The sequence below is a fragment of the Taudactylus pleione genome, unplaced genomic scaffold (assembly GCF_031769625.1).
Source record: "Taudactylus pleione unplaced genomic scaffold, aTauple2 ptg000073l, whole genome shotgun sequence".
Classification (NCBI taxonomy): Eukaryota; Metazoa; Chordata; class Amphibia; order Anura; family Myobatrachidae; genus Taudactylus; species Taudactylus pleione.
Genome location: NW_028284475.1, coordinates 5868525 through 5891677, shown reverse-complemented (window position 1 = coordinate 5891677; position 23153 = coordinate 5868525). Strand labels below are relative to the sequence as shown.

The 23153-nt window shown below is 46.4% G+C and overlaps 1 protein-coding gene across 2 annotated transcripts in view; it reads right to left on the bottom strand.

The window, feature by feature from the left end:
* TAGLN2 (transgelin 2) overlaps window positions 1-23153 on the bottom strand; it is a 41273-nt gene that overhangs the window by 3248 nt on the left and 14872 nt on the right. Inside the window, exons 1-3 of one of the 2 annotated variants that reach the window (XM_088467627.1) lie at window positions 3705-3763; window positions 2631-2842; window positions 1197-1362 (exon numbers count right to left, since the gene is read on the bottom strand). In XM_088467627.1, coding sequence (XP_088323753.1) covers window positions 1197-1362; window positions 2631-2813 — 349 coding nt within the window. In that variant the 5' untranslated portion in view covers window positions 2814-2842; window positions 3705-3763. Of the gene's footprint in view, window positions 1-1196; window positions 1363-2630; window positions 2843-3704; window positions 3764-23153 lie in introns of those variants that run through there. The other variant, XM_088467626.1, reaches the window with a different exon arrangement.

The window sequence follows — 23153 nt, the reverse complement described above, 5'->3', positions numbered from 1 at the left end:
CCGACATCCCGGTCGTAAGTATAGCGGGGCGGATTACCTGGCGGGGGGGGGTGGGGTTAGGTTTAGGCACCGCCGGGGGATTTAGGGATAGGATGCAGGAGGGGGGAGGTTAGGGTTAGGCTGTGGACAGGGGGGGTTTTGGACCAACGGGGGGAGGTTTAGGCACTAACTGGGAGTGTTAGGGTGCGGGGTAGGGAGGGTAAGTGTTGGGATACAGGAAAGGTGGGTTAGGGGGTGAACAGGGCAGGGTTACAGTACTTACTGTTCCCCTCGTGGGATTGTCAGCCTCGGGATGTAACAAGGGAAGTGGTACTGTGCATGGTCATATGTCCCAGAATGTAGAACAAGTGAAGTAGCACTGTGCATGGTCATATGCCCCTGAATGTAGAACAAGGGGAGTGGCATTGTGCATGGTCATATGTCCCAGAATGTAGAACAAGGGAAGTGGTATTGTGCATGGTCATATGCCCCAGAATGTAGAACAAGGGAAGTGGTATTGTGCATGGTCATATGCCCCAGAATGTAGAACAAGGGAAGTTGTATTGTGCATGGTCATATGCCCCAGAATGTAGAACAAGGGAAGTTGTATTGTGCATGGTCATATGCCCCAGAATGTAGAACAAGGGAAGTGGTACTGTGCATGGTCATATGCCCCTGAATGTAGAACAATGGAAGTGGTACTGTGCATGGTCATATGCCCCAGAATGTAGAACAATTGAAGTGGTACTGTGCATGGTCATATGCCCCAGAATGTAGAACAATGGAAGTGGTATTGTGCATGGTCATATGCCCCAGAATGTAGAACAATGGAAGTGGTACTGTGCATGGTCATATGTCCCTGAATGTAGAACAATGGAAGTGGTATTGTGCATGGTCATATGTCCCAGAATGTAGAACAATGGAAGTGGTACTGTGCATGGTCATATGTCCCAGAATGTAGAACAGTGGAAGTGGTACTGTGCATGGTCATATGTCCCAGAATGTAGAACAAGGGAAGTGGTATTGTGCATGGTCATATGCCCCTGAATGTAGAACAATGGAAGTGGTACTGCGCATTTGCAAATACACACAAAGAACAAGTACCAGGTACGAATGGATACAGTGTGGTTTTTTAAAAAAAAATCTTATTTCACCTTTACAGATGTAAAAGTAACAGGGCTTGGCCATTGGCTGATGACGCCATTGCTGTTACGTACCTTCCCACAAGTCAACGGTCTGGAACAAGTCTGTAGCTGCAATTCCGTATTTCTCACAGGCCTTCAGGAATTGGGACACTTGCTCCATCTGTTTGAAGGCCATTGCTGAGGACTGAATTCTGCTCACGGAGTTGGGGGCGAGGGAGTTGATCAGATGACAGAGAACCTAAGAAAACAGAAAGCAGAGTGTGACAGTATATCCGTGCGTTGCCATCTTGTTGGGATTCCCCTCAGGGAGGATCCTGGAGGAGATGGCACCAGGGGTGTGGGGTAGCGAATGGTGACATCACTGCCGCCTTGTCACCATAATGCAGTGTTTTACAGTATACCGCAGCCTGACCTGACGCTATAAACCATTTCTGGCTAAGGGTCACTGACAGCCGTACTTCAACATCTCCTCCCCTGACCACAACTTTGTCTCAAATATCTTCAGTGCTCTTCAGACAAATTGTGATCTTGTATAGTTGTATATAAGCTGACCATTTATCTTAAGTTTCTTTCCATACGGTGTATTTTTCTGTTACATATTCTGCCACCAGGTGGCACTGCAACAAGGAGAAGACCTAAGGGGCCTATGTATTAATAATCACGGCACTGCCGCGATTATTAAGGATCCATGTTGCAGGGGATATTTTCATCTTTAATAAAAATATTCCCGCTATGTACAAAGGGGAACGCTCAGGGACCACGGTTGCAATAATCGCTGTCCCTGCAAGTTATATCCTCGGCAAACTGTAGACGTCTGTGGAAGCTTGTGCACAGTGGCAGCGCAGATTCCGGAGCCGGCGAGAGATCGAAAGATCTTTCTCCTGCTCCTAAGCTTCCATAGGCTCAAAGCCGTCTACATCATCTGAAGATGGTGTAAACTACCAGGGCCAGACTCTGAGAAGCTTCGCCTATTGGAGTTTGGTAGATAGGGCAGAGATCGTAGTACCCATTGATAAGAACGAGGACTGTGATCTGCAGCGCTAATTAGCACTCTATCGGAGATTTCTGTGTTAATATTTGCCGGCCTGACCTCGCCATCCAATTAAGTTTGGTGTTGTACATGTACCGTATGTATAAGAACATCAAATGGAAGCTTCCGCCACTTAAACGCTGGCCGAAAAACGGATTTCTCACAATATTTCAACATACTGCGTCCCTTCCACTACATTGGCGTACGTAAACGCTTCCGGCAACATCGAAACGCTTATCGCTGTGTGCTCAGGCCAATTCATGTATATACATATTTGGGGCTATCAGTATCAGTGTCAAACTGCGTTTTTATTGGGCTCTGCCAGGATGCTTGCTGCACGATATAAAATAATCTGCGTGAGATGCTTAAATTGCGCTCTCCATTCATGTGTAGGCTGAGAGATGCGCAGCGATTCTGGGGGTCTGTCTTGCAGTATGTTAGGACAGATACACAGAAACACAACACGTTCTACTCACAGTGCCGTCCTTCAGCCAAGTTTGGAACCCGACTTTCCCGGCTTCCTTAGGCTCCCCGCAGGCGGGAGGACACTGAGACACTATCCACTGTACCAGGATGTTCTCCAGCTCTGGGTCATACTTCTGGTCAATCTTCATCTGCACTTCCCGGCTCAGCCCGTAAGAAGGTCCTTTGTTGGCCATTTTAGATCAGTTAGTGGCTGGGGTGGTCTCTGTAGGATTGGAACAATCTGGTTACAAATGATTTAAATCATGCATTTAATATTACTGGCACAGCTCGCACAAAGCTATGAGCCTTTGTGCGACTGACAGCCATACTTTGAAATCTCCAGAGAGATTTTGAAAAGGAGATAATGATTTGTAGGAAGACCGTTAAGATGGATAGTTCATAGTTTCTGGGTTTTTTTCCTGCTACGGTAAACCATCTGTATTACTGTATGCTCATGACCTTTATAAAGTTACTTGAGTCCTTTTGAAGAAATGTGCTATAAAAATACATGATTATTATATGTATGCAGGACCAAATTTAAGGGGGGGGGCAATAGGGTCGCCCTCGGGGCCCTCACATTGTCCAGCGGTACCTGTTTCCAGATGAGGGCTCAGCTGCCGCAGTTCTGAGTTCTACTGCATGCAGCAGCACAATCAATGGTGATACATACAGCGCAGAGCGGCTCCCGCGTTCCCTCATCAGCGTCACGTGACACATGACGTCCGAGAACGCTGATGAGGGGACTCTGGAGCAGCTCTGTCGGAATGGAGGAGCAAGTATGTAGGCTCCGTGGTGGCTTGGGGGGGAAGAGGTGGTAGGCTCCGTGTGACTCGGGAGGGGGGGGTATAGGCTCAGTGTGGCTCGATGGAGCCCCCACAACTTAGTTGTCCTGGGGCCCCCACAAGCCTTAATCCAGCGCTGTATGCATGCATACTGTTATTCGATACTTAAAGAAAAAGAACCTTCTACTTGGGAATACTTATTTTATATATAATATATATATATAAATTAAACAGTGTAAGTATCAGCACCAATCAATACGTCCAATTACTTAAAAATAGAAAACGGAAAACTCAGCTACGTACCAATATGAGTATGGGTACTATACGAACACGGAAAGATGTAGGTGGAGTGGGTACAGCGACCTGTGTGTTAGTTTGAATAAAGTGCTAATATATTAATGTGCAATTGAAAACATAAAGTAATAATCATAAATAATGTAAAAGGATGGTACACTATGTAATAGTGGTAAAACAAACGTACAGACAATAAATAACAAAACATGAGCTGCTCCTAAAATTGCTTGGCTCTGGAACAACCAGTATATAAAAGATAGCAGAATTTAAAAAATAAATTAGCAGAAGATATCATTTAAAATGCCTATCTTAATTCAGGAGAAAAAGTTCAAGTGGCAAGAGAATGAAGCTCCCTAACGCGTTTCGTCTCCTCCGGAGATATATATATCTCTATCCTAAGCTACCCACCTGGTAACTGGAACCCCCCCGCTATATTGCAGATACAAGTGCTGGGTGTGTGTGTAGTCATTGGACTCTCTTTAGAGCTCAGAGTACATCTAGCGCTAGAGAATGCAGTTCTGCACCTTGACAAAACCATATCGCAGGGGTCAAATATAAATTGTGTGTACAGATTGGGGGAGGGGGCGATCCTAATCACAGTGGGCCCGATTCAGAGATGGACGTATTGACGATGTCTACACAGCTGAACGATTATCGGTGGTCTGCGCATGCGTAGATTGATAGGCAAGGACCGTTTGTGGGTAGCAACGAGGAGGTTGCGACGCAAAGGCAGGGATGTGGCGTCTGTTGTCCCGGCGTTTCTCTGCCTGTGACTGCGTTCCCGTACGCCGTTAAAATGGCTCCGGCGTCTCGGTTTCAGCAGCGCCGCCACAGGGTTACTCAGAAGTCCGATAATCGACCGAGGTGCCTCTTTGTATGCAGTCGTCTGGATTTGCGCAGCTGCTAATGGGCACCTCAATGCAGATCCCAGCGACTGCGATATTTGCATAGTACAAATTCGCATCTGCGGCTGCGTTACCGACCGTCTCTGAATTAGGCCCAGAATAAAGTTTCACGGTACCTGTGTACTACATGCAAAAGTGGTTAGTATTTGCCCTACATACGAAAATCACACAACATTGCACCCCTGCATGGTTTCTCCAGGTGCAAATTTACGCCCTTTAGGTTGTTTTTGTTTTGTTTTCTCGTTATTAATCATCTTTTCACCTCATTTTCTACGGTCTGAAGAACCTGCAGGCTGCCTGAACTCTTTACCTTCTCTTAACTTCAACTCAGAGACCGGGAAACGAAGTAACCACAGGAACTCCCACCGCACGTCCTGTTTGTGTTAGGGGGAAGCCGTTAGCTCCTGCACACGGGGCTGGCTGGGGAGTGTCTCTAGATCACCATAATGATACCACAGCTTTTATCGCTGATAATTCACCCTCTCTGATGCAATAGAGCGTTTATAGCTATCCACATATTCTGTTATCCAAATGTTATTTTTGTATGTAGCTTCCCTCGGAATCGGTATGATTTACCGCTGGCCGCGGTTCAAATCCCGACAGCGGAAGCCCGGCGGGGGTGAAAATACCAAAGCTAGAAAGGGTAAGTATTGCTAACCTTTCTTTACCCCCTAACCATCCCCTAGGGGTACCTAACCCTAACCTCCCCCCCAAGTGTCTAAACCTAACCCCCCCCCTTCCCCGCAGCCTAACCCTAAAGGTGGGTACACACTGGGCGATTAAAGTGGACGACTGAACGATATCGTTATCGTTCAGTCGTCCACTTTATCGTCCATTTTTTACACTAAAACGATGAACGATAACGACGACGTGCGTTCCTGCGGGTCGTTCGTCATCATCGTTCATCGGGTTAACATGCAGGCCAACCTGACGATGTCGTCAGGTTGCTGCATGTTTGGGAATGGGGGAGAGAGCCCGGCGCTGAACGATATCGTTAATGATATTGTTCAGCGGCTGTGCTCAATGTCATGAACGACATTGAGCACACCCTGCCGGGGACACACTAGACGATATCACTCAGGGAGTATGTCGTCTAGTGTGTACGCACTTTAATTGTTTCTAACGATGTACGATGCGCGCTCCCGCTGGGCGTTTGATCGTCTCCTCCATCGACTGAACATGCAGGTCAATTTCACTTGATTGCTTACAAATCGTTTACACATCGTTCACGCTGAACGATCAAACGATGAACCACTATCTGCCCACTATAGCTGAAAGCTGTCAATCACAGATTGAAACAACATAGTTTATCGTTAGATCTTTTGCAAATCGTTCAGTGTGGAAGATCAAATTTCAAGGGAAAATTCAAGGGAAAATCGTTAAGAGGTTAGACAGGGATAAAATCGTCTAGTGGATGCTCCCCATAAGTCTTCCGGGGGGGGGGTGCCTAACCCTATCCTCCCCCCAAGTGCCTAAACCAACCCCCCCTTCCCCGCAGCCTAAACCTAAATATCCCGGGGGGGGGTGCCTAACTCTATGTCCCCCGCAGGAGCCCCTAAGCCCCCCCCCACCCGTGCGGCTGTCCGCACCTGGGTTACCTTCGATTGCTAAGCCGGTTGTCGTGCTCCCGGCGTAGGTCTAATGACAGGCGTCGGGGTTTAGGTCTAATGACAAGCGGCAGGATTTCGACGCCTGTCATTGGTACCTTGCCGGGATTAGACAGTCGGGAAGCCGGCGGTCGGGATTTCGTCAGTCGGCTTCCTGACTGCTTCCCCTTTCCTCTGCCTCTTGATCGTCCCCTTCCTAATATTATTGGCCATACGCGCTGCAATTTGGACGTCCCAGTTGAGCCACGTTCGCCCTAATTGGCAGCAAATTGGCGCGTGCATGGACACCACAAATAAGGCCGCCGGTCCCTGTCTATGTGTGAAGGGGAGGCAGGCAGATGTGGAGCAGGATAGACAGAACAGGGGAACTAGACAATGAACGAGTCTGACTCTCTAGCAATCGTCCAACAGCAATAATATAGCGCCGTTAGACCGAGATGGTCGGTATCTATGTACGTCTATGGCGCAATGTATGACCAGTGTTTTTGTACATAAGGGTGAACGAGAGACACTTTAAATAGACATTCTGTATTTTGTAATGAATATTGATTTAAAAGTGTCCTCGTCCGAGGCGAGTCTGCAAAACCGATGGAGGATTATCAACCGAAACTGAAATACAGAATTAAGTTAAAAGCGATGGGCGCAAAGTGTTGTCAGGGCGGCGCTGCAATGGCCAGAACGCCGGCACCCTACCGCCACCAGCATCGGTGATTGAGAGAAGTACTACAATAATTTTCGGTGATGTGCGCAGTCGCACACCATGACAACACATGTCTGAGAATTTCATTCCCCCCTCAGGGGTATAGTTACTAAAGTGCGGGTTTTTAGAAGAGATGTTGCCCATAGCAACCGATCAGACTATTATCTAATCTAGAAGGTGCTAGATAAATGAGAAGTAGAATCTGGTTGCTATGGGCAACAGCTCGACTTCTAAAAATCAGCACTTTAGTAACTATACCCCTCAGTCTGTAATGGCCGGAGGAGCTTGCATTGTATTAAGCATAGCCTATTGGAATGGGTTATACTGTAACGGATGTCTAGGGTTATCCTTGATCCTGGCCAGCAGCGCATACACAAAGAAGCGTTTTTGTTTTTTTCTAGATGAAACCCATGTACCCCTCGAATATCACACGGTATGGATCATGCAACACATGTTGTTGTCTGGCTTCATCCTTCCTGCATCCCGCAAGCAAACAAGGGCTCGGAAAACAGCCCACAGCCTGTTATAGAGGGGGGATGTGAGGGGGGATTGTGTGATATTTATTGTGTTAGCACAGCTGCAGGGGGACACTCCCTGTCACACACACACTGTGACATTGTGACACTGCAGCCTGGGACTGCCTTTGTCCGCATCTCATGTTTGGCCATGGAGAGTGCACGCCTTTATGTACACGTAGGATAAAATGTAAGGAGGTGCAACGGAAGACTCTGCTTAGCTACCCCCAGCTCAGGGAGTACCCTCTGCTCCCTCTCCCTGCTCTCCCATACCTCATGGCTGATAATTACCATTACTGCTCTGTCAAGTTTGGGGAACTTATTTGTATTCTAGAATACCCTTCTTGTCATATGTATGTATAATTGCATCATCCCTGCATGTCATTACCAGTTTTATTGCTTTGTGGTGTATATCTGTTTCAGGTATGTTTGACTATGGGCAGAGAAGCTGCTGTATTCAGTCTTCATCTGCTTCACGTCTGTGTTTTGCATGTTTTTGTGGGCACGGATAGAATAACCAGTAGAGATCACGGTCATTTTTACAGCAGCACAGAGTATATCAGGAGACGAGTGATGTGTCGGTGAGGACAGGGCTGCATGTGACAGGGGCAGTGACATGATGTGAGGAGGGGAATGGAGGCAGCAGGAAGCCACAGACTGAGTTATATAGTGGGAGGAGCAGTGTCCCCAGCAGCACAGAGTATATCAGTACATGAGTCATGTGTTAGTGGAGACAGCACTACATGTGACAGGAACAGTGACATAATGTAGGGATGGACATCGGACGCCCAGCATCAAATGGTTTTTGGGCTTCCAACATCAAATCCGTTGATCGCATCACAACCATTAAATAGTATAACCATCACAATGTTTATACGAACAGTCTAAAAGGGGTGGAGCCTAAGTGAAAGGGGGCGGTGCCTCACAGGACCCCCGTGCACCTCACTGAGGGGATCTGCCCAGCAGCTCCCCATACACTAAGAATAGATGCTGTCTATTCTCCTGCTGCTCTTCTCTCTTGCCACAGCCAGTGTTGGCATCGGACAACTGCATCCGATGGCTGGCAACTATCAAATTCCCTTGATTCGATGGAAAAAGTACTTCCATTGAATCGGAAACATCAATGGTTGCTAACCATCGGCTTTTGATGTCCATCCCTAACATAATGTGAGGAGAGGAATGGAGTCAGCAGGAAGCCACATACTGAGAGGTATATAAGTGGGAGGAGCAGGCTCCCCAGCAGCACAGAGTATATCAGGAGATGAGTCATGTGTTAGGAGATGAGTCATGTGACAGGGGCAGGGACATGATGTGAGGAGGGGAATGGAGGCAGCAGGAAACCACAGAATCCCCTTAGTAGCACATAGTAGAGATGTGAGGCTACTATCAGACCATACTTGCCTACTCCAATTTTTGGGTTGCCTAGTACTCCCGCTCTTCTCCAGGAGAATACACAAGCCTCTCGTCTCCCACCAACCACTTCCCCAGTGAAGTGGGCTTTCCAGGGGCTTGATGTAGTGGTGAAATGCGTCACGCGGTGACACCTGGTGGGGGGAGGGTTGTAGTGCAACCTTTCTCTCGTGGCCGCACTAGTATGGGGACTGAATTCATCAAGCTCCGAACATACAATATTTTTGGAGCTTTACTGCGGGAGCATTTGCCATCTTCAGCCAAACGTCGGGGCTCTTGTGAAGGGAGCAGTGAAGCCGCTCACGGAAACAGCCGATTTTCGGATCAGCCGCCTCCACACCGGAGCAATGATGATTTGCTCGCGGTGAGTTAGTATGTTCGTTAATTATCGGGCTGCGTTTGGACCCTGATAATAAACATAATGAATAGAACCCAAAGTAACATGGTTTTAAATGAAACTAAGTTTATACATCCAGCTTGTTTCCAAGAAATCACGAGGATACAAGTATACCAATCTTCAGAAAGTCCCTGAAAGTCCGTGTTACCCAGACGACCTCTAATAATATATAGCTCTTTTCTATAATGGGACTACAAGCTCTCTATAGCCTATGAGTGAGCACATGAGATGTACATGATGAAGTGATATCAATGGCCACCAGATATCTGCGTGAAAGGGTGTGTTTGTGACCAGGTTCTGCTCAGATAGGGCAGGACACCTGCGTGTGACCAGGTTCTGCTCAGATAGGGCAGGACACCTGCGTGTGACCAGGTTCTGCTCAGATAGGGCAGGAGATAAATCCAGAGGTAGGAGCTGCTCTGTAGATTAGGGGTCATATATCACAGAAACAAACCTGTTGTTTGTGGACCATTAAAATGTACCTGACTGTCTTACAGACAGAGGAAGCAGCTATTTTGTGAGCAAGATTTCAGCCTGCCAATTCACTAGTGTCATCACTGAGGCACGAGGCATCCAAATAAGCTACCTCCATTCATTTTAAAGTAGATGCATAGGGTCACAAAGCAGTATTTTTGCACTTTCAGGACTCCGTGTCCTTTAAAAAGTTCCAGTCAGGAAATGTACTATGCATAGGAGAAAACACTCCCCCCGCCCGTGTTCTCAACTTTATCTCAAATGTCTTCAGTTGTGATACAAATGTGATCCTATATTATTATTATTTATTATGTCGTCTCTATGTATATTTTTATATAAGGCAAAATCTATCTAGTTTATAACTATGCGCAGACACGATAACCGCACTTAAAAGTGGTCATTACTTTATTATCTGCATTTAGTCTCTGGTTATTATATTTAGATTTCTTTGGCACAAGCTCTGCTAGCGAATGTCATTTAGCAGCACCAATAACCCACTGACCCACTTTTCCCTTTATTACTACTTTGGCTACATCCAGCAGCTGGAGTTCTATTTATGGTATAAGATATACAGTTTACAGCAATCGCATCAACCAGCAGCAGACATATCCCAAATTATCTTTTCTGGCTCCGCCAGTCGGCAATCTTCTCCCTCCTCAAACATCATGCCATGTCGGGTGCATTGAGGTCCGTTATCAAATTTAAAACGTACCCGTAGCCCAGGGGTGGGGAACCTTTTTTTTTTTCTGCCGAGGGCCATTTTGATATATATAACATTATTTGCGGGCCCGGTACAGACCACGCTCCCTCCATGTGACGTCAATTGCCGGTGATTACAGCAAGCTCCGAGGGCCTGACCAAATGATTCGCCGGGCCTTTATACGGCCCCTGGGGAGGAGGTTCCCCATCCCTGCCGTAGCCTGTACACTGTGGCGGCAGCCATTTTGTGAACTGTACAAATATTTACCAGAAGGCAACCTATATTGTTACTAGTGATATCACTGGGGCACTTTTGTTCCTAGAAAATTGAACAGACCGAACATTAGTTTGGCCCGCAAAAAGCCTGCAATATCTGCAGGTGACAGGTACACAACGTAGAGTGCGAATTTGCAGACATGACATGTATGAGCGCAGTCTTTTAAATCTGCTCCGCTCTCACACATTCCAACTCCTGTTTCTTAACAGCTAAGCAAACACCAGGCGTCTGTGAACCCAGGTCCCCGCTAGGATCTGTCACAGTACTTTTCCAGCAGCACTTGTTCGGAAAGCAGCCAAGATTTTGTGGTGTGGGAGAGATTGCCAGACAGTTGCTAGGCCACAGCCTGTCCACGCTTGCCTGAATCGTACAGCAATCATGCAATAGCACACAACAACAAACTGGATGCACCCTGTCACTTATTAAAGGTAAAGTAGCTATTGGTGCCTTCTGTGCTAGCACTGCAGTGTTAACGTTTCCTGTCTGACAAGTTGCTCAGTACTCCCTACCATATTCCTGTGAATGTTTGTCCCACATCAAGTCTTTGACTTGGATCAATAAATGCTCTATTAACAGTAATGAATACTACAGTGGATTTTCCAACTCCGATGTCACCCTACACACAAAAACATAGAGAAAATAATTTATCTTCTATACAATTGTCTTTGCTTCATGTGGTAAATTGTATACTAGATACGGAGCCTGGGTGCTACTGTTATTTTGGAAAGGAATTGGCTCCCCACCTTTCTAAACAATGCTCTGCCCAAAAGATTAGACTACTGCCTTTAAAATCAGATTTAATGACTGCTGCCCGAGGCCTCCTCCCTGATCTCCTCACACACTCGCCCCAGTTGGGTGTGAATACGGCCATTATGTCTGCGAATGTTCAAACACAGCCATGCCCAAAGAACATACAGAGCGCAGTGCATGTCCGTTTCTCCTCTCCCTGTCACCAAGCGGCCACACCTGCCCAACGGCACGGCCAGGTCACCGATTGTTATACTGCAGTAAAGGATTTTCTAAAGATTTAAAAGCCATAAGAAAAATGTTACATTTATTATTTTATCTTCGATTTTGTTTTTAATGATGAAGCCATATAAAACCGTATGGTATATAATATTTAGTTAGCAGCCAATCCGCGTCCTGAGCGGGCAATTTTTTTTTTCAGTATTAGCCATTGACGCCAATGGAACAGTACCAAATCATTACCAAAGTAGAAGAATAGGTGCTCTGCCCACTAATAGCTTTACAGCACACATGTCTGTAATCCCTAACTCGCTTCCAGTATATACAGTATGGAGGGGAAGGTAGGAAATGAAAAGGTGGGTAGGTGATGAGGTGATCGCCGTGAGCTTTTGAGGGAATCACGTCATGAAGAACGCCTCCGTAAAACACAGGAGCGTGATGGTGCAATGTCGTCATAACCCCCCTTTTACAAGATGGGCGGGCTTGATAACATTATTCGTGCCAGGCGAGCTTGATAACATTATTTGCGCCAGGCGAGCTTGATAACATTATTCGCACCTGGTGAGCTTGATAACATTATTTGCGCCAGGCGAGCTTGATAACATTATTTGCGCCAGGCGAGCTCGATAACATTATTTGCGCCAGGCGAGCTCGATAACAGTATTCGCGCCAGGCGAGCTTGATGACAGTATTCGCACCAGGCGAGCTTGATGACAGTATTCGCACCAGGCGAGCTTGATGACATTATTCGCGCCAGGCGAGCTTGATGACATTATTCGCGCCAGGCGAGCTTGATGACATTATTCGCGCCAGGCGAGCTTGATGACATTATTCGCGCCAGGCGAGCTTGATGACATTATTCGCGCCAGGCGAGCTTGATGACATTATTCGCGCCAGGCGAGCTTGATGACATTATTCGCGCCAGGCGAGCTTGATGACATTATTCGTGCCAGGCGAGCTTGATGACATTATTCGCGCCAGGCGAGCTTGATGACATTATTCGCGCCAGGCGAGCTTGATGACATTATTCGCGTCATGGCCCCACCTACTGCTCTCTAGAGAGGTCTAGCAAGTATTCTGGGAGAGCTGGCAAGTATTTTTTTTAAAGAGCACCCGTTACCAACAGTGGAGGCAGCCATGTTCCAGTTAATGGAACCTATAACAAAGTGCCTCAATTATATCACTGGTTCCTAATGAACTAATTGGCTTTATAAATATATGTATTTAACATATAATTGCAGATAAGTCAATCGATGCGGTGTGCTTTTACGTTTGGGTGACTCTGCAGACCATAAACTGAGCAACCACTTTAGCATGGAGAGGAAGTGGAGGGTCGGGGGAGGTATTGAGATATTTCCCCTAGTAATAGGATGTAATGTATACTGTGGGTGAATCATGTGTTATTTCTATGGGGCCTGACAGATCCTGTGTCTCCAGTGGGGTGGGCTGCGTAATTTTACAGCCTTTCAAAGAACAGATACATTTCAAATACCAGTACTAACTATAGGGAAGAGTTATACGTAAACTTCACACAGTGTATACGCCACAGAACGGAAGTAAGATCATGGTCACACACTCTTCCTCTTTGTCAGTCTATTAAAGGAGTCTAATGCTGGGCACACACCTGGCAGTTCTATTCGGTGACCCACACAGCGGCCGATCAGGGAAGCTTTACACACTTGCCTATCGGCTGCTCCATGTGTCTGTGCTGACATCAGCCAGCACAGCTGAGACGTCAATCACCGGCGGTCGCTGCAGCAAGTGTACGGAGGGTCAGTAGGTCGCCCGTACACAGCAAGGGGATGCAATCGGGAAACCGGCTGACGTGATCCCGACAGCCAGCTTCCCGACCGCTTTATCCCGGCGTGGGTTAAATGACAGGCGTCTATATCTAGACGCCTGTCATTTTCCCGATGCTGGGAGACAGGACCACGGCATCCCGATCGAAGGGATGCCGGGCGCTGCGAGCAGACAGCCGCGCGGGGGGGGGGGGGTTAGGTTTAGGGCACCTGGGGGGGTCTTAGGGTTTAGAACCCCCCTGGGAGGGTTAGGGTTAGGCTAGGGGGAGGGAGGGTTAGGGTTAGGCACCCCGGGGGGGACTTAGGTTTAGGCAACGGGGAAGGGGGGGGTTAGGGTTAGGCACTTACAGGGGGGATTAGGGTTAGGCACTTGGGGGGGAGGTTACGGTTAGGCACCCCTAAGGAAGGTTAGGGTTAGGGGGGTTAGGATAGTATATACTTACCTGAGGACGATCAGGATTTCCAGCGCTGTCAGGCTGTCGCTGCCGGGATCTGTCCATCTGTCAGGCTGCCATTGCTGGGAATCGAACCGCCGGCCGGTATTTCATACCGATTCCCACAGCAAAGTGCGCCGATATATCTGTCATCAGCTGTGCTGCAGGTCCAATACCCCCCCTCATAAAGGACAAAATATAATTCAGATAAAAATGTAAATACATGTCATATAGGTCAGAGCCATAACTAGACTTTTTGGTGCCCTGTGCCAGAGAGAGCATTGGCGCCCCCCTCCCATTTTTTTAAGTAGGGATATAAGAGAGTGCAGGAGATGCTGGGGATGAAAGAAGAGGAAGCTACAAGTGTGACTGATAATAAACAGGAAAAATGACCGGCCCATACAGCGCCCCCTGCCCTGCGGTGCCCTGTGCCATGGCACTGCTCGCACTACCCTAATTATGGCCCTGATATAGGTATATAATTAATTATCCTCTTTTGGAGTAAAACCAAAACTTGTCCATTATTGCGATCTGCGTAATTCAAACACTACCACATACTACCTGGACAAGAAACCAGGAGACCCTAACCTATATAATAGTGTGTGTCTGCCACTTAAACCCAGATGCAGAAACTGCGATCTGCTCGTTATGAATAGTTGGATAACTGCGCACTGGGCTGTAAGTGTTAAGGCGATGCAAAGCAATTGTCTCACGTTAGGAACAGGATACAGACCCGGTCGCAAGGCAGGCTGTCGAGGCGAAAATATGCTAATGACCCCATACGCAATGTAACCGCAGCACAATAAGTAGGCGTCCAACACTACATAATGCCGCCTACTTCCCTTCACTTACGTTCTCGCAAGACAGCGAAAACATCGGTAACAGCGAGAACCATCGGACACACACGCACAAGCTGTGGTGGACCTGACCCTACCGCAGACATTGCTAATGTATGTGTGTAACTAGACGTTCGGATGCGTATGCTGTCGCTGGGGCCTAATTATACACGCCCCTGAAACGGCGTTTAAACGCCCAGACACGCCTGCATTTCTCTATATCTATCTATCTATCATAGGTCAGTATAAGACATACATGCCTACCCTCCCGGTTTTCGCAGGAGGCTCCCGATTTTTCGGGTAACCCCCGCACCCCCGGAAGGGTAGGCATTTCTCCCACATTCTGCCCACTTCCTAGTGAAGTGGGCAGAATGAGGAGAATACCCGCGGCGATCGTGAAGGGGACGGGGCTTAAGATGTGATTCTGCATGAATCACAGCATTCGGCCCCGCCCCCTATGTAAATTTGACCCAATCGCGGCAGTTTTCCCGCGAGGGGGCGGGGCTTAATGACGTGAATCGTTAGGCCCCACCCCCAACGGCCCCCTGCTGCTTCTCTTACCCGGGCTTCTCCCGGGAAGAGATTTATAAAGGTAGGTAAGTATGGTATAAGATAAAACCCAGAGCACATTAATATCTGTATGCAATGAGCATGTTTACCAGGGATTTCATATTGGACGGACTTCAAGATCCACATTTGTTAGTGATTTAATCTCAGTCTAAACTATTTCGTCCAAAATAACTATAGACCAGATGGGGCACTACACCCCACCTACACCTATATAAGAATTTTGATTTTCAAAGTCCCTACTAACTATTGGCGCCCCCTATATATGCAAAATTTAACCTTGTATAATAGACGGTCATAAATCAAAATGACATTTGTTTATAAAAGAGAAACTTCTTTTCAATACTGAGGGGTCTATATATGAAAGAGAGAGATGAGCCCATTCTCCAGCAAATATGGATGCCTATGCCGGAAGCTAGGACTTCCTGCTATAAAGGGGATTTACTAACAAAGGTGTCAATTGAACTGCAGCAGCATCCAGTCAGAAGTTGATCGCTCTGCTTGACCATCGGTGGTCGGATGGCCGTTGTTTTCACGCAGCTGAAAACTGTCGATCAGGCTGCACCGTCTGGGCACTGCGAGCTCGCAGACACTTATCGGCACAAGCGCATTACAGATCCTACGCACACGCATAATGGCCACCATCGGAATTGTACACAATCCATTGTCTCGTGAGATATATGGGTCTATTCATGATGTTAATTAACATCATACATGCCTACCCTCCCGGTTTTCGCGGGAGGCTCCCGATTTTTCGGATTGGGTAGAAGTGGGCAGAATTAGGAGAATGTCAGCGCCGATTGCGAGTCTCCATATAGGGGGCTTAATGACGCGATTCTACATGAATCATGTCATTTGGCCCCGCCCCTATGCAAATTCTAGCCAATCGCGGTGAGTTTACTGCGAGGGGTGGAGTTTAATGGCGCAAAACATCAGGCCCCGCCCCCGTTGCCACCCTCCTGTTTCTCTTACCCTTGCTTCTCCCGGGACGAGAAATTACAAGGTAGGCAAGTATGATTAACATTCTAACTCGCCACGGAATCCGAAGCAAGCGCGGTAACAGCTGGTCTGAAAATCAGCTGTCACGTCAGCAGGTCACGCATGCGCACAAGAGCCCCGACGTCCGGAAGAAAGGAACCGGACAGGGGCGGAGGAATTCAAAAGGATCCCGCTTCGCAACCCAGACCTCCTAGGTTGCGATACACAAGTGGGAGCAAACGCCATCTGAAGATGGCGAATGCTCCCGCACTCAACTCTGGATATATTGTATTTTAGGAGCTTGATGAATTCTGTCTCCATATTAGTGTATGGGGACAGCGGGCCATTCTGTCAGAGGAAGGTAAGTAGGAAATATCTGCGATACTAGTGTATGGGGACAGCAGGCCATTCCGGGAGAGGAAGGTAAGTAGGAGATATCTGTGATACTAGTGTATGGGGACAGCGGGCCATTCTGGGAGAGAAAGGTAAGCAGGAGATATCTGTGATACTAGTGTATGGGGACAGCGGGCTATTCCGGGAGAGGAAGGTAAGTAGGAGATATCTGTGATACTAGTGTATGGGGACAGCGGGCCATTCCGGGATAGGAAGGTAAGTAGGTGATATCTGTGATACTAGTGTATGGGGACAGCGGGCCATTCCGGGATAGGAAGGTAAGTAGGTGATATCTGTGATATCTCCTGCTTTACCTCCTTGATGAATGGCCCGAAAACTTAATTTTTACGATTGCAGGTGAAAATGTTCATTTTTCCCTGCTTTTGTAAAAATTAAGTGATGATGAATAGGCCCCTAATACTGTATATAGTACCCTCCTGTCTAAGCTAACAGACAATCAGGCATTTCATCCCTTAATGAAGCCAGGGAACAGGCGTAGAGAGAAAAGCATTTAAATAAAGTATTTTTGGCATCTCTGGAACAGAACAAATTCTTAATCTCACAGGATCTTGGCGGAGCCAGCAAGCAGGAAGTCTGGGAATTTTCACGTTAGGGAGATAGAGTTACCAATTTTATGAATTATGAAATGTCGAGCTGCCAGGACAGGCATAGAGAACGGAGACTCTTCTCCCAGGCCCCACTGCAGCGTGGCAGCTATTTTATTCATTAATGAGTGGAGGATAGATGAGGTATGGGGCCGGAGGGCAACCTCACCCAATTTTATTAGACTGTTTATGGAAGTGAACAGCCATAAATTCACTCTAACATATAAAAAGTCTCTACACCTACAACATTGTAAAACTGTCATCTACACAAAGTGGGGGCAGCCATTTTGTTGTGGACTAAACCAAATAGTGCCATAAATGTTATGTCAGGCCTAGTCATTTCTTCATATTCGGCTGATAAAGCAGAAGGGAGAAAGCATTCATAGTGAAAGAGATGTTCTTTTTCCCACCACTTATATTTGTGGTTTGTTACTATGACAAACAGGCCAAAATACAACCCAGTGTTGGGTGAAAAGAGGTTAAATTCCACGACTGACCCAGATGTAACCATAGTAACCGACGTAAACACAGCTCCCAGGAAGTAACACAAATACACGCAAAAAGGCAGAAACAATAGATTGCAAAAATCAAATGAGGCGCAATAAAAACCTCTTGTGAGACAACTATACAGATGATTATAACACGCACAAAGATTTTTATTTCTTGTGCGACTATACAAGTAACATTCCTGTAGTGCAGTGGTTCTCAAACCCCACACAGGTCACGTTTTGCAGGTCACCTAGCAGGTGCACAGGGGTAGTCATTAGTCACTGACACATTTTAAAAGATCCACAGGTGGAGCTAATTATTTCACTTACTATCCTGTGAGGAGACCTGGAAAACATGCACTGTTTGGGGTCCTGAGGACTGTTTTAGAACCTGTGCTGCAGTGAACCCTGGTCCAAATTGATTTAATAGGAGACGAGATTTGTTCCCACAAAGAACTTTGGCAAATACAATGATATACTGTAATACTTTGTAGGCCATAACCTCATCAGATTTAAGTGTACCTTGTCCTTATATCATCTTTACACAAGGAAAAAACCTACCACCTTGGATATAGGTGGCATCCCTTTATACACCTAGGCAGGCTAGATCCAGGTAATCCATTAGGAGATCTGCTTTATGGGGTCTTATTCAGCCTCTGGGGCAGACTGAGACCGATTCCTTATAAAATAAGTGCTTGACGACGGCGAGGTAGACAAAACCGATCGCTGGATGACTATTTTAAGCCACGTACCCATAGGTGGCAAAATATAGGGGGAGATGTATTAACGGCGACATCGCCGTTGCGGTACATCCCCCCCGACTTCGAGTACATACCGCGGTTCATTACCGCGGTATGTACCAAGGATTTCGCAAAGGACAGCCCTCTCGATGAGAGCTGTCCTTTGCGATGCGGCCGGGCAGAAGGACTTCCGGGTTGAACACCCAGAAGTCCTTCTGCGCATGCGCAGAAGGCCGCGGGGGCTCATGGGAGGGATCCGATCGGCATTTTCGGGGGTTTTACCGCATTTTGCCGTTAATACATCTCCCCCTTAATTTTTAAAATGGGAATTAATATGCCATGTGTTGTCCTCGCTGATTATGGTCACTAAATTTGTAAAATAAAAAAAAATATAAAAATAAAAAACACATTAATGTAAACAAAAATTATAAAGATTAAATTTTAATAGTTATAGTTTATATTTGTAATTTTGTATCTTCCGTATCTAGATGAAAATGTGTGTGAGATATTGTTAATGAGCCCCCTCCACCCGAATTAATGTACAGTGCATTGCTATCCACGCTTGCCAATGCTGACGCCTTTCCCTCGGCCTGTGTGGGATGCGATCGCTCAGCCAGGACAGCTGCAGTCCGTGCTTGGTAGCAGGCAGTCATCTGGGGCCCTGAACGGGATGTAGAAGCTTTTTATGATGGAATTGTAACTTCTCAAGATCTGACTTCTCTGGGAATCAGTGGTTTCTGAAGTATTTCTGAAGAAGCCCCCAGGGGAGGCGCGCATTTGCTATTAATAAAGACGGATCAACAGGCTGAGTTTGCAGGCTTGTCCACCGTCATACGTGGCCCCGAACAGTGTACAATATGAAATGTATAATGCTCTCATGTCAGTTAGACTGAAGTGATGAGAGGTGTAATCTCCATAGAACGGGATAGTTATCGTTACAGGAGAAGCTCTGGGGTGATATCTCAGGCGGAGGGAAGCGGAGAAGTACCATGGCGAGAAGTTATAGTCTAGGGGAAGTGTATCAAGCCTTGGAGTGATAGAGTAGATGTCCAAAGCAGCTAATCGACTTCTGTCATTTCAAAGACTATACTAGATAAATGACAGGGGCAACTTCTCCACCTTACCTCTCTCCAAGACTTGAGACCTCTCCCCCTCATTAAAGAGAGAGAAGACTAAAACATTATAATCCGTGGAGATGAATTAGATACATTTTGTCCTTTTTGGCTGACGCATTTCTTTTCTCCACTGATTTTATTTGTTAAAGCAAAGCAAACTTTTGATTATATTTTAATATATTGGCATGGTAATCCTTATACAAAGATCATGTGTATAAGGAAGGGTTGTATCATTAAACAACGTCAAACCTCCAAAAACTGCAACGGTCCACAGCAGGTATCGGAGGTATTCCCTGCGGCCCGCCGACACGACAGTCCCCATAGAATTCTATGTGGCTGCGATGGCCCATATGCGCAAAGCTCTGGAAAGCGTCACTTTTCGGAGCTTGTGCTCGATAGGCAACGCCATCTATAGATTGCTATAAGAAGCCTATGGGCTTCTTATAGCAATGAGTCTCTGGAGAGGGATCTGAAGGATCTCTCTCCACCCCGTGACTTGCGCGCGCACTGACCGAGACAAGCACATGCGCAATAGGACTTCCGGAAGTCATAACTTTGTCGGGGCAGTAAGAGCTGCCTGACAAGTCAGTAATCATGCATACCGGGGTTAATCATACGGTAAATTTGCCCAGTCACTATGTTGACACTTAATAAACATAATAGATAACTATTACTACCTTTACGGGTAAGGCCAATATATTCCGCAAAAATTATACGCACCTATTTATTAAAGATAGAAAGAAGCCAGTGATGTTGCACAACAGGGATGTGCAGTCAGGGTAGGCAGAGCCTCCCCTGTCATACTCCTGAGATTTGCTATAAAAATGATTAAGTCATAAATATCATCTGTGTATTATTCCAAACATCTTCTTTGTTTATTGTAATCAATTTTACAGTTCGCACTCACCAGCTTCGTAGAGCTCCCACTGACTGCAGGGAGATGAGGCAGCAACAGCCCAGCCTCGCTTCTGTATAGCCAGACACTGCTTGCAGAGCTGGAGGCGGGGCCACACCAAGGTCAGTAAGCTGCACAGAAAGAAAGCGAATAGAGGCATGCCTCTGAGTATGGGGGGGGCATGCCTTGGGCACTGATGGACACCCTGGATGTGTCATGTGAGCAGGAAGTGCACTGAAGTGTTTAGAGATTGGAGCTTAGTCAGCAGCAGCAAGAGAAGACACAGTGATGCAGGTAGGAGAATCATTGGACACTGAAGCTTAGTGTAGTGAGGGGAGAGTTACAGTGAGTAGGGGGTGAGACAGGCCCATCTCCACGTGTGCCTCCCCAGCCATTGACCTCACCGCACGTCACTCCTGCACAATGCAGCTACTGGGGATGTGGCCAGACCATGGTGGAGGCGTGGTTGCGCCTCTTTGGCACCTCCCACCCTCACTGTGTTCCTGTTTTCATCGAAAATTATCACTTCGTAATCTGTTATTAAAAAATAATAGCAATAGGAGGTTTTCTCCCTATGCAATATTACTTTAAAACTTAGGTATATACGTGAGCTTACAGTAGCATGCAGACTAATAAAAACTGCATTTTGTGTCTGTAGTATATTTAATTATTTTTACAGAAGTTTGGGATGTTTGAAGCAACAAACTCATGAAAAAAAAGGCACTTTTTTATTTTAAACATAAATCATTGTGGAAAGCTATTAGAAACAGCTTGGTAATTACTATTTTACATTGCTTTGTTTCTTTATGCTGCTATTAATGATTTATAATTGTTCAGAGTGTTTTGTAAATATGGCAACCACAGTCACATAGCACATGATGTAGGGCAGGAATGCCATCTATAGTTGACATTGCCAATAGACCTCTTTTCGCAAAAAGCCCTAGAGAGGCATCCGAAAGCTACATCTCCGTCCCCCTGCGTATTACGCATGGCCGGCTATCCCACTGCACATGCACGGCTCCCATGTCCCAAACCCATAAATCTTCTTTTTGCCACCTTATTGGAATTGAAAATTGATACATCCCTTTTGAATGCCCCTCTGAGCACTGTTTTCACAGTGACAATCTCCCTCTTCTCCACCTCTGCCTTCACATGCTGAGAGTTATGATAGAGTGTGTGTCAGCCATATTTGTTTTCTCTCCAGAGAGGTTTTGAAAAGGAGATAATGACTTGTAAGAGGACAGTTCATGATTACATGATCCGGTACTTAACTTGGGATTGCTGCTTTAATTTAAGTAATGGTGTTTCAAGGTTGTTGCAGGGTTTATTTGAGTTTTAAACTAGGAATTTATAGTTAAAGTAAGTTGCCACTATTCAGCCTGAACATTAAGCAATATTAACTCTTTATGAAGAACGGGATGTAGTTGAGACAGCGGCCGTGATGTCGCCAGTCTCAATACCGACAAAAAAATCCTGACAAGGGACTTAATATAGGCATTGAAATACGACCCCCATCTTAATCCTGACACCGTAACGAGGTAAGTCCGGGGTGTCCTTAGCGTTAGCTGCGGGGGTGTCTTCTCCCTTTTGGGCTGCCGGCGTCGGGATATGAACCGGTGGCTATTTAGCTACCGGGATTTCATACCCATTCCAGAATGGGTACGAAGGACATAGCTTGCTAATGAAATTACAACCCAATTACAATGCGAAGAAAAAGGAGCAGTGTACGGAAAACAGACATTTGTATGGGAGAGCTTACTTTTCGCTCAAGGGCGCCAAGCGCCATTAATCTTTCCGCGTTAGATCATGTAAACGGCGTATGACATGGCGGCTTAACCTGCCTCGAATCTCACAAATGAAAACATGGCAGGGAGCAAGCACATTGCGTTACTTCCTAATTTGGGAGAGAATCCTGCATATCGTAGTTATTTTTTTAGACATAAATGGTGTTCTTCAAACAGTACGGCCTCACACACGACGGATTATCTGGCAAATACCATATTAATCAGAGAAGTGACAGATAGATTATCACGTTAACTGCATGAGTCATTTCATGTATTCATCATATTGCCCGATCTAATCTACATTTGTGTGGGAGGCATCTGAGCAGACATAAGAGGGAGTATTGATAATACCCAGCACAGAACATACTGCAGGACTCCAGCTGTTAATCTCTAGTATGTTCACCCAATAACTTTTGATGTTTTTAATTTTAACCAAGCTGTCCAAATACTAAATGCCATACCCCCTAATTCAGTGATCTACTGTATTGAGGACGCAGTTGGGATGGCCATCGACCATCGGCGATTCATAATCCGTTGTTTATGGTCGATGTTGAATGCTTTTTACCATCAATGGTTGCAGGAGCGATTTGAAGGTCACATTGCAAATTTACGAACACAGGTGATAATATTGCCAAGCATCTTGTCTTGCACATGCTTGAAGATCCAGGAGGGAGGAGTGAATTTTGTGTAATCGCGCATGGGGGAAGGGCGCCTGGCCATAATAACCTGAATCGCGTCATGAAGACACCATCCACTTCTCACAGAAGGGCGTCCTGGGAGAGTAGGCAAGTACGCTCTCATGTCGCCCAGGCGCGTTCAATGCTACATAGTTTCTAATGACTCCAGAGCATTGTAGATGCATGTTTTAAAACAA